At 44.4% G+C, this 11,333-nt stretch overlaps 1 protein-coding gene across 1 annotated transcript; it reads left to right on the forward strand.

Annotated features, from left to right (window-relative positions):
* Positions 1 to 9,179: 9,179 nt before the first annotated feature.
* On the forward strand, positions 9,180 to 11,173 carry BCR41DRAFT_362378 (cytochrome P450; the record flags this gene model as incomplete). The annotated part of the gene is made up of 9 exons (XM_022025722.1): positions 9,180 to 9,278; positions 9,468 to 9,566; positions 9,701 to 9,807; positions 9,936 to 10,012; positions 10,123 to 10,336; positions 10,363 to 10,426; positions 10,639 to 10,783; positions 10,870 to 10,936; positions 11,059 to 11,173. Coding segments are annotated over 9 exons (987 nt in total), but the record flags the coding sequence as incomplete, so codon positions are not given.
* Between the last annotated feature and the right edge of the window lie 160 nt (positions 11,174 to 11,333).

Here is an 11,333-nt window from a genome sequence, read left to right on the forward strand (position 1 = left end):
TGGACGATGTGTGCGTGCGCACGATGACCTGGGGAGAGCATTTGAGAGCCCTCGATCATACGTTTGCGGCAGCTCGCGCAGGAGGAGTCAAGTACAAGACTAGTAAGCTCCATGTCGGGTATGACAAGGTGAAGTTTACTGGCCACGTGGTCGGCAAAGATGGAATTGAGGTCATGCCAGACAAAGTTGACAAGGTCAAGAATTTCACTCCATTACGTAGCAAGGAAGATGTACGTGCATTCTTGGGCTTGACGGGCTACTATCGAAGGTTCGTCGAAAACTACGCTCAGATTGCAGAGACGCTGACGAGGCTCCTCAAGAAAGGTGCAAGCTTCACCATGGGTCCTGAACAGGTGGCCGCAGTAAAGGGTCTCAAAGCCAAGTTAATTCAAGCTCCGGTACTTAAGGCTCCAGATTTCGAGAAGGATTGGGTGGTCTCGTGTGACGCCTGCAAATACGCTATGGGCGCAGTGCTAGAACAAGAAGATGAGGAGGGTAAGTTGAGACCGGTCTACTTTTACTCGAAGACCTTTCAAGGAGCCGAACGCAACTACTCTACCTTTGAGCAAGAGTGCCTCGCCGTTGTCATAGCCGTCAAGAAGTTTCGGCCTTACATCCTGGGTAGGTCCGTTGTCGTTTACACAGACCATGCGCCACTCAAATGGTTGTTTTCCAAGACTGATCTGACTGGTCGACCTGCGCGGCGGCAGATGATTCTGTCGGAATTCGAGCTGGTCATTAAGACCAAACCAGGTACGAAGAACGGCAATGCAGACGGGATGAGTCGCATTATGTCGGAAGGAATAGCCACGGATGACATCGATGACGAGGTGCCAGAGTGTCTGAGTCGAAGGGCAGAATCCACAGGAGAAAAGTGGCTGGCGAGCCAATGGTACGCGAACTTCTACATGTACCTAGCCGAGATGAGACTGGAGTTAGAAGACAAAGTTGAAATGAGGAGGATCAAGAGACAGGCATACAGGTTTCGACTGACGAAGGAAGGTGACCTACTGTATAGAGATGCCGACAACAGAGAGAAGAGGTGCGTAGTTGAGGATGAAGTCGAGGGTGTGCTGAAGGAGGCACACGACAAGGGCGGTCACTATGGAGCAGAGTCTACCCTAGCAACAGTTCGTGACGTGTGTTGGTGGCCAACGATGAGACGGGATGTATTCCACTGGGTCAAGTCTTGCGGCCGTTGCCAGCAATTTGGAAGTCGAGTGAAACATAACAGGTTGCATCCTACGGTCTCCGAGTTCCCATTTGAAGTTCTCTTCGTTGACTTGATTGAGAACTTAGTCGAAACGCCTAGGGGGATGACCACCATAGTCGTCTTCACAGATTCCTTCACCAAGTGGACTGAAGCACATGCAGTGGCCAACAAAGGCGCGCAAGGCGTCCTAGCTGTTCTATTTTATGAAGATTATCTGTCGGTTCGGGCTCCCTGTTATGATTAGATCGGATGGAGGCCCCGCATTTCGTAACGAATTCAAGACTTTCTGTGACCTCTGGGGGATCAAGCACGTCACTGGTTCGACAAGGCATCCGCAAAGTCAGGGACAGGTCGAGGCGACAAATAAGCTTATCGAGGAGCGACTGAGGAGAGTACTGCCAGCTGGATCTAAGGATTGGGATGCATTCCTACCGAAAGCAGTATTCGACGTGAATTGTCGAGTCGTTAGGAGCACAGGAGTGTCGCCAATGGAAGCACTTATGGGCTACACAGGACAGTCAGCGTTACGGCGATTGTTCGCGGACGACAAAGTTCCTCGTTTCAGCAGAGGCACCGGAAGAGAACGATGTAGTCCTAGAAGAAAGCATGGCGAGATTTATCGTAAGAAGAGAGGGAATCCGTGAGTATGCATACTCATGCAAGCTTAATGCCAATGACAGGATGAAACGTTACTATGATCGACGTGTTCGCCCACAATCGTTCGAAGTAGGGATCAAGGGTTTACATGTTCAATTTGGATTTCGTCACAGGCTTTGGACGCAAGCTGGAGCCGCGTTGGTTAGGTCCATTTGAAGTAGTCTGGGCGAATGAAAAGGGATCATATGGGATCAAGACGGGTCGAACGCATTATGGCACAAAGGATGGGGTAGAAACAATTAATGGAGACTTCCTCAAGCTCGCAACTCAAAGGCAACGATTATGGGAAGATGATTTTATTGAGAACCTACAGAGAGCTACTGAGAAGAATCCCCACTACGCCGACACCGAACAACCTCTCGCGCCAGATCAATTACACCAGCCAAGTCTGGGTCGGGGGCGGGAGGCACAGCAAACGAAGGCACTCCAATCCAATCTCCACATCCCTTGTCGCCAAGGACAGGTCAAGCTCAATCTCGTGACGCTCCTCAGGCGCAAGTTGCACCTTCCGTGAACGAAGCCTCTCGCGAAGACGCGACTGGTCAGCCAAGCCTCTGGAGAATGCCACCTCGCCGTGAAGAAGATACTTCGCCCGTACGCGTTTCTCAATTGGCTCGTCTATGTCTTGAAAGGCCTCAGCTGACCGCTTATTTAGCTCTCGAGCGGGGGGGGAACTGTCTGGGACTGAGGAGATTCTGGAGAAGACTTCTCCGCTGCAAATGGCGAAACAGAGGAAGGGCCAACCTCGTGGTCAGTAAGGGCAACCACCTCAGGAGAAGCAGAAGAAGGGGGAGTGACAACGACGGCAGGAGCAGGAACAACGGCAGGAGTAGAAGAAGAAGCAGAAGCAGGAGGAGTGGTAGGGGTCGAAGGAGTGATAGGAGAGTGAGAAGTGACAGCAGGACGCGACTCTGGAGACGTGCCCAAAGACAGACTTAAGCTCTTGTCTGAAGAGGGAAGCATTGTCTTGGTGGAAGTGGTTGGTCTTGGGCAAGGAGGAACCTCGTCTTTCTTAATAACAGTGCGGGCCATGATGACGATGAAGTAGTTCAAGCAGGGCAAGGAGGAAGGAGTTGCGAATGAAAAAAAAGAAAAAAAAAAAAAAAAAAAAAAAAAAGGGAATGGAGGAATGAACCAACATTTATGTCCATGGCAACATCATCATGTGGAAGTAATGGCGTGATCACGGATCAAAATGATTGGCCGAAGAAAGAAAATTTTCCTTGGTCGATGCCAAGGCGAACCAAAGGGTGACAAGAACAATGATGCAATGACCAAAATGCGGGGTAGCAAGAGTCAAGGTGGTAGAAGCGCAAACAGCACAATGAGTTTCTTTCTTTTTGAGCTGCGGCTTGGCGGAGCCGAACTTCGCAGCTGGTGGGGGTGTTGGTTTTAGTTTTAGTCACGTGTAGAGGGTTCGCCACCAACTATTTAACGAGCAACAGCTCAGGAAAATCTGGCTCCTTGTTCCTTATTTTTACACAAGAGCCATTTGAGTACTGACTGTTCTCGTCCAGTCTTCGAGTATGTGTGTGTGTTCTTTTATTGTGTTAGAATTATTTATCTATCAGCTGGAAGTGACCGGCTTCATAATCCACCAAAACGACCTAAATCTCCTACCACATCTGCCCCTAAAATTTTGCAACAATATTTCGCCCATAGGCTGAATACTTGCCGCACAGATTGCTTGAGGGTCTTATGTATCTGGTGAGGAATCGGGTGAGCATCATCCTTGACCATCTCAAAGGATTGGCCAAATGCGGTCTCTCCAAAGATGTCAAGCAAGAGTCGCATCATAAAAGAATAAATATTGATCTGGCCAGGTGGAAGCGCTTTAGAGGTTTTGTTCTTCGCCGTCCTCGAACCATCGAGAGTACCATCGATCTCTTGTAGAAAGATACTAATGCATTTATGTATAAGAGGCTCAAGAGACTGAAGGTATTGTAGCCCGAAAGCTGGAGAGACAACCCGGCGCTGTGCCAAAGAGAAGTCACACTTTCGAGTATTGATATGGGTTGTTACAACTCAACTATAAATGACAAGATAGCTCATGAGAGCAAAAAGAGGACAGAGTGATAAACGTACTCGACTCTTATTGAGGCTCTTGTTGCGGGTGAGATTATGTTTTCAATGACCATTGAAATCAAAGAACTGATAATTGGAGCCCTTAGGGTAGTCAGTTGTCAATAAGATCTATCAGAAGAAAAAGGAAAACATTCAACAACCAGATTAGGCTACTTATACTGGCTTCCATGAGGATGAGAGGTTTCGGCTTTGGACAAGCTACACTCAGAAACAAGTGTGCATAAAAGTTTGTCTTCAGATACCTCTCGAATCATGTCTTTATCGGCTACAGAGACAAAATTTGGCCCGACCCTGGTCACCTTTCCATATATCTTATGAAGCAGAGGGAGAATGTAGTGACCCTGCCAGATGATATAATCAGTTCTTCAAACAAGCGTGTAAAAGCGCCTAGCTTGTTTCCTGGGATAGGGGACAAGGGATGGAGGAACGCATTCGATATCATCTAGACCAGACCAGAGTAAGGAAAGATATTAAATAATAATAATAAGTTAATAAATGAAATAAAACAAAATAAAAATAAGAGTAGACTTGCACCCTTACATTCTTTATGCCCTTCGCGATCCATAATGCGAGGGCAATCCAGAGCAAGTTTGTTGGCTTTAGGAGAGATTCGATAGTTGTGGAGTATGTGGCAAAGAGCTTTAAGAAGGGGTCTGTAGAGGGGAAGGTAGCCATGTTAATAAGTGTGGTCTTGTAACCCTGTGGATGAAGCAAGTAGTTGACACATACTATCAAGACCGATGCATTTATAGTCGATCCCCTACATCATGAAGGGCATGCAAGGATATACATTACATAACATTGCTATCGATCAATAAATTTTGTCATCCTTGTAGACTTTTATTCTTAAATAATTTACTGTTTTTACTGTTTGTTAGTATGCCGGTACAAATTTGCTCATGAGTCGTGTCATTCGGCAAGCTTACTCACCCATTATCAAAGCGAGAAAAAAAAAAAAAAAAAAAAAAAAAAAAAAAGAAGCACTGTTTCGGACTGACTTTCAGATAGCCTGTCATATCTCACTAAGCATTTGGAGATGAAACCTTAAACGGTGTTTGTCTGCCGCATGAACAAGATGAATAGTAGAGGATCTAGACATACATCTGCTAGTTAGCTTTAGATGCCAAAAAGCGGATCAGATCGGTCGAGAGCGCACTACCCGCGTGTAAATGAAGATGCTTTGGATTTATTTTTCAGACAAAGTCATTTCAGTCTATACCAGCCTCTGTGTCTCTGTGTCTGTACGTAAAACAAAATCTAATGGCACGTCGGTTTGTTATTAAGACAAGGTTGGCTATATTGCTCATTGCTGGTTTATCGTCTAAAGTCTTTCCAAGGTTGCTACGATGGTGTTGGCAATTTATACTGGTTAGCAGTGACGTGAGAGCTGGCACTAATATGAGTAATGTATAATATGTATACAGCGAGCGATGTGAGCAATACGTTTGAACCCTTAGAGCGAATTCACATATGTGGTCTTGTCCAAGGCCACAATGGGCTTCTTGAACAGTCCACTAAGAGCCCCCCTATCGTTTCGAGGCCACGCTGCATATCCTCGAATAGCTCCGCCATATTGTCACTGGTTAGTTGGGATTCAAACGTATATGTCCAGCGAAGTGTCACGCGGGTCATTACGTGCTTTGCTCTTTTTAGAAACTCCACCTCAGTTCATATGAGGCCGTTCATTTTTAACATCTCTTCCACTTCTTTTTGTCCGTCTTAATGCACAGGGCACAGTCCAACATGGCAGAGCATTTATGGTGTGCCAGCGGCTATAGTACTAGAAAAGAAAGTGATACAGAGTCTTCTTTAGTACAAATCACATGCTTCTTGATGAAGTATCTATGAATACAGTAGGCCGTAAGAGAATTCAATAGCGGCCTCCCTAACCTCGCCATGGGCTCTTGGTAATCAGGCAAAACCGTTGTGCAGAGAAGAATTCATGAGAAGCAAGGATCCACGTGGGTGGGGGCATCAGTGGCTAAAACAATGGAGGATGGTTCTTGATGTTGTTGCCTGCAAAGCTCCAAAAACACGGACGATTTCACTTCTGGAGCTGATAGTGATGGGTGGATTGATGGTGGACTCTACAAGGATTGGCTTTGTTATTGATATTAATACTAATATTGAAACTGATGTTAGTAGTTGTCTATCGGTCAAGCTTGCTATACTCATCCGGACGGCCTCTCGGGACCCAAACAGACATTAGTTCTATAATATGTAAGGCATCTTTTACAAATCCACCGCCGAATGCCCAAAGATGTAGCCTCAAAAACCCTGACACTGTTCTGTTAGCGAATTTGATCCAGCTTCGGATGTAGCTCTCCCCAGAATATGTTGCATCTATAATATATTGATTCCGGATACCAAAGTTATCAACAATGCAGCGTTCCAGTACCTGATGCCGTTCTGACCATGCTTCTGCTCGTTCAGGGCCGAAGAGCGAGCCCAAATAGATTATTCCTTTAGGCATGACTGTAGGTAAGATGGCTCCGCTTTTATAATCACGAGGGGTCATGTTTAGTCGATCAAACACATGGATCGAGCCGATCAACTCCTAGGATGTTACTAATGTCGCATTTTCCATCAGGTCCTTCAGGACTTTGGGCAGAGTATTGACAAAAGTTCAAGAGACGGTCGTCCAAGTGTGGTAACCCGACAATTCATATTGGTGCGGTCGAGTTGCAAAACGTCTCTCTCATTTTCTGGCTCTGCGGAGTTAGTCCTTGTCCTGGTACCTTTATAATCAATATCTTTGTGAAACTCTGACCCTTCCCGATTTACTGTTTCCCATTCCTTAACCGACTCTTCAGGAAGACTCCATAGAATGATGAAAGTCTTTCGAGTCACATGAGCAGTGCTAAGAGTAAAGTCCGATCCAGATATTCAGTCAGTCGATGTGTTGTCTCCAAGGCCAGTATGAGGGAAATAATCAAGAAAGCGCTCTTGATCTGCAGGAATGCGGGTTTGGAAAAGGGTTTTGTTGCCTGTTGCCTACGACTGCTGTTGTTAATGGAGAAGAGAGATCTCCTGTCCGTGCCATTGCCATAACCTTCTTTAAGGAGTGGAAGAGTAAGAAAAGGGATCCATTCTATTCGGACGAGTGATATTGTTGGATTTATCATAGTACACATAGGCCATAAACTATAAAGCGAGTAGCAGCTCAAGGAACTCTGGTTCTTTGTTGCTTCTTTTGCACAAAAACCATTGAAGAACTGACTGTTTTTTCTCGTTCAGTTTTGTATTATGTTATTCTTTATATGTGTTCAAGTATTTTCCTGTCTGTAGCTGGAAATGACGGGTCTCACAACCTAAAAGACCAAACCACCTATGCAATCAGCCCCTGAACAGCCCCTTTGATCCGGGTGCAGAACAGAATAAACGGATTGCAATGCATGAATGTCGGATAAAAGCAGCATTCATCCCATCTATCTAGTCAATTCGAATAACATCTCCTTTTAAATCGGAGTTTTGCTTTATTCATTTCCGTCACTTTGATATTTTCTTTCAAACTGACTACTAACAAGGCGCGCTGGCCATTCACATTTGCTTCTGAAACGAAGGAGAAAAGTCAAAGAAATGAATAAAACTACTACTAACAAAATAACATGTTAGCTTCAAGAAAGACTATCGTTATCGAGCAGCAGCAGCTGGCACTATCATGGATCCTATCATTGTCCTTGCTTTATTACTGGGATCGCAAGCGGAAGGGCAGGTGCAGGATTTATGGTCGCATATGGGGGTACAGTTGCCGCTGGCTCTACTTGTGTGGTGTTCTAATCCATTGGCGCACCTGGACTAGGAGCAATTGAGGCGGCTGTCTCTGCGGTGGCAGGAGCCACTCTGATCATAGGAACCATAGCAATGGTTAGAACTTTAGCGGATAGTCAAGGTGGTGTAAAAGCTGCAGTATCGCTTGGTGCAATCAAAGTTGCAGTTGGAGCTTCTTCAATGGTTTCTGGAGTCAGTGCAGCAGGAGCAGCAGGATTGGATAAGGCCAAAGCCTTATGCAGAGCGACTTCCACGGCTTCTGGAGTTGATGCAGCAGGAGGAGTGGCCTCAGTAGCTTCTGAAGCCAATGCTGTAAGTATTACAGGATTCAATAAGGCCAAAGCCTTACTCAGAGCAAACAAGAAGGGAGTGATGTGCTGGTTTTTTTCAAAAAAAAAAAAAAAAAAAAATTGCGATTAAGGTGGGCAATAGTCTATGATGAAGTCAGCTCTTCAAAAAACAAAATAAAATGACCCCATTAAAATATACAATCGGGCAGGTTCACTGGCAGATATACTTACGAAAAGGCCTCTGATCGTGCCATGAAAAAATAAAACAGTAATGTTTAAAGTAAACAGATAAAGATCAACATTGGCGAAGATATACCCTTTGTTTACCAGGGACGGGTCAGACACTACGTTTCACGTTCCCTAGTAACGAGTGACAGAGCTAACCTTATTTTAAGAACAAACCCTAGCTTTAGTTGGGTCAGAATGTTTCTCGGCAGTAATTTCACGAACAGACACAGAGAGACAGAGGCTGGCATAGACTGAAATGGTTTTCTAAAAACTAAAGCATCTTCAGTTACATGCGAGTAGCACCCTCTTAAACAGGTCTAACCAGTTTTTCCGGCATCTAAAGTTAACTAACCAGAATACAGAAAATGCAGCTACATGCCTGGATCTTCTGCTGCTCACGCTGTTCATGCGGCAGACAAAGTAAAGCAGACACCGCTCAAAGTTTCATCTCCAAATATTTAGTGGAAAATGCCGGTCTATCTCTTAGGGTCGAGGACCACATTCCGAAATATGGTCATCTCTGAACGGAGTCAGTAATTTTTTTTTTATTTTTTTTTTTTTTGTTTAGACATGAGTAAGATGATGTACTAAGAGGTGACCTGGCGAATGACACAGCTCATGAACATATTTGTACTCACATACTAACAAACAGTAAAGCAGTATATTATTTAAGAGTGTCTACAAGGATCATATAATTTACTGATCGATAACAAGTTATGGAGCATGCACCCTTGCATGCCTTCCATGATCTAGAGCACTAACCTGCGTTAACTATAAGTGCGTCGCTGCTGAAGAAGTTGGAATATATATAACATCTTTCTTATTTGTGATTTAGATCAACTGCGTACTTATTTCATTCATAAATTTACAAGGCCACATTTATTAATATGGTTATCGTCTCTTGTGCCACTGCACTGGCAAGTGCCTTCGTAAGGCTCTTTGCCACATACCCTACGACTATCAAATCTCTCCTAAATCCTACAAGCTTGCTCTGGATTATCTTCACATTATGGGTCGCGAAGGGCATAAAGAATGTACTAGTACAAAGCCTACTGTTGTTTTTTTTTTATTACATATATTTTTCTGAAGGGAAAATAATTGATTCATATCTATCCTTATCTAGATGATTTCAAATGCGTTCTTCCATCCCTTGTCCCCTATCCCAGGAAACAAGCTGATCGCTTCTACACGCTTCTTTGAGGCGCTACTCTCCTATCTGGCAGGGTCATTACTGCTTACCTCTAACCCATAAGCTATATGGAAAGGTGGTCAGGGTCGCGCCAAATATTGTCTCTGTGGCCGATAAAGACATGATTCGAGAGGTAAATGAGAATGAATTGCTATGCATGATTAATCCTCGGTGTAGCTCGTCCGAAGTCAAAATTTTTTATCCCGAATGAATACAGTGAAAGTAACCTGATTTGGTTGTTGAATATTTTCCTTCTTCTTCTGATAGATCTTAGTGACAACTGACTACCCCAAGAGCGCCATTTACCAAGTCTTTGATTTTGACGGCATGAAAACCTATTCTCAGCCCGCAACAAGAGCTTCTATAAGAGCCGAGTACGCTTACCATCTACCCTTTTTGCTTTCATGAACTATCTTGTCATATTATAGTTGAGTTGTAACAACCCTTATCAATACTTGAAAGTATAATTCTCTTTGTTCACAGCGCCGACTTGTCGCTCCAGCTTCGGCCTGCAATACCTTCAGTCTGTTGAGACTCTTATGCATAAATGCATTGATGGCCTTCTACAAGAGATCGATGGTATCTCGATGGTTCGAGGACGGCGAAGAACAAAACCTCTAAAGCGCTTCCACCTGGCCAGATCAATATTATTCTTTTATGTTCCGACTCTCACTTGACATCATCGGGAGACCGATTTGGCCAATCCTTTGAGACGATCAAGGATGATGCTCACCCGGTCCCTCACCAGCTAGAAAAGACAATCAAGCAAATGATGCAACAAACGTTCATTCCATGGATGAAATATATAGACCCATTCGATTTTTTCTTTAGAGATTTTGGTGCTGCTTGTGTCAAGCAGCGTAAGGCTAGTGGAGAGGCGGGGCGTCGTGTAGACCTGCTACAGTATCTGATTGACGCACAAGCCAAAGGAGAGAGGACAGTAATGGCGGTAGCAAGCATGAGGACATGGCTTGTGAGGAATTTACAGATAAGGTTATCGGAATTGAGGCATGCTTTTCCTGTAAGTTGAAGTGTAAGACCACAAAATACTACTTTGCCCCAAGGCATGACCGGTGCCCAGTAGGTGAAACAGAAATGAAATTGAACTATTCATTTTATTTTGACTATTTCAGGATCGCTGGAGCAGATACCGCACAATGTAATGACATTTACGCTCATGTTCTTGGATCAAACATCCGGATAAGCTGATCAAGCTGAGATCAGAGCTTGACCTCGCAACCGCTACTAATCCCTGTGGATCTCTACCTACTTATGAGCAAATCCGCAAGCTTCCATATCTGACAGGATGCATCAACGAGTCCATGCGACTCCGTCCTACTGCCGCTCTAGGTACGGACTAATGAATAGTAACGTATAAATATAAATATAGTTTTAAAATGGTTAGATACTGACAAGCGATCTTAATATTGATCTAGGTATACCACGAGACGTTGATGAAGATGTAGTCATAAATAACTATTATTTTCCAAAGGGAACAAGTATGTAGAGCAGTTGACACGTTTATGCTCCGTATTTATCGCATACAACTAACTTTTTTTTTATTTTTTTTATTTTTTTTATTTTTTTAAGCCCTACTTGCGACCCATTGCAACTTCATTTGTCAGAGGAATACTTTCCACAGGCGGCGAGTACATTCCAGAGCGCTGGATTCCTGATGAGTCACCTTTTCCGCCTGTTCAGGACTTTACATATTACCCTTTCTCTGCAGGTAGTCTGTCTGTATGGCAAAAACTTGCAATGATGGAACTGCGCTGATCCTAGCACGTTGTTCTTAGCTACGATATGGAGCTAGTTCCTAATCAGCGGCGAGGACTGTGTGCAGTACTTGACCGCATCTCTGGCCACAGGAAGTTATATTATCAAGATGAAGAGAACGGCA

This window comes from Lobosporangium transversale (assembly GCF_002105155.1).
Source record: "Lobosporangium transversale strain NRRL 3116 chromosome Unknown BCR41scaffold_54, whole genome shotgun sequence".
NCBI lineage: Eukaryota > Fungi > Mortierellomycota > Mortierellomycetes > Mortierellales > Mortierellaceae > Lobosporangium > Lobosporangium transversale.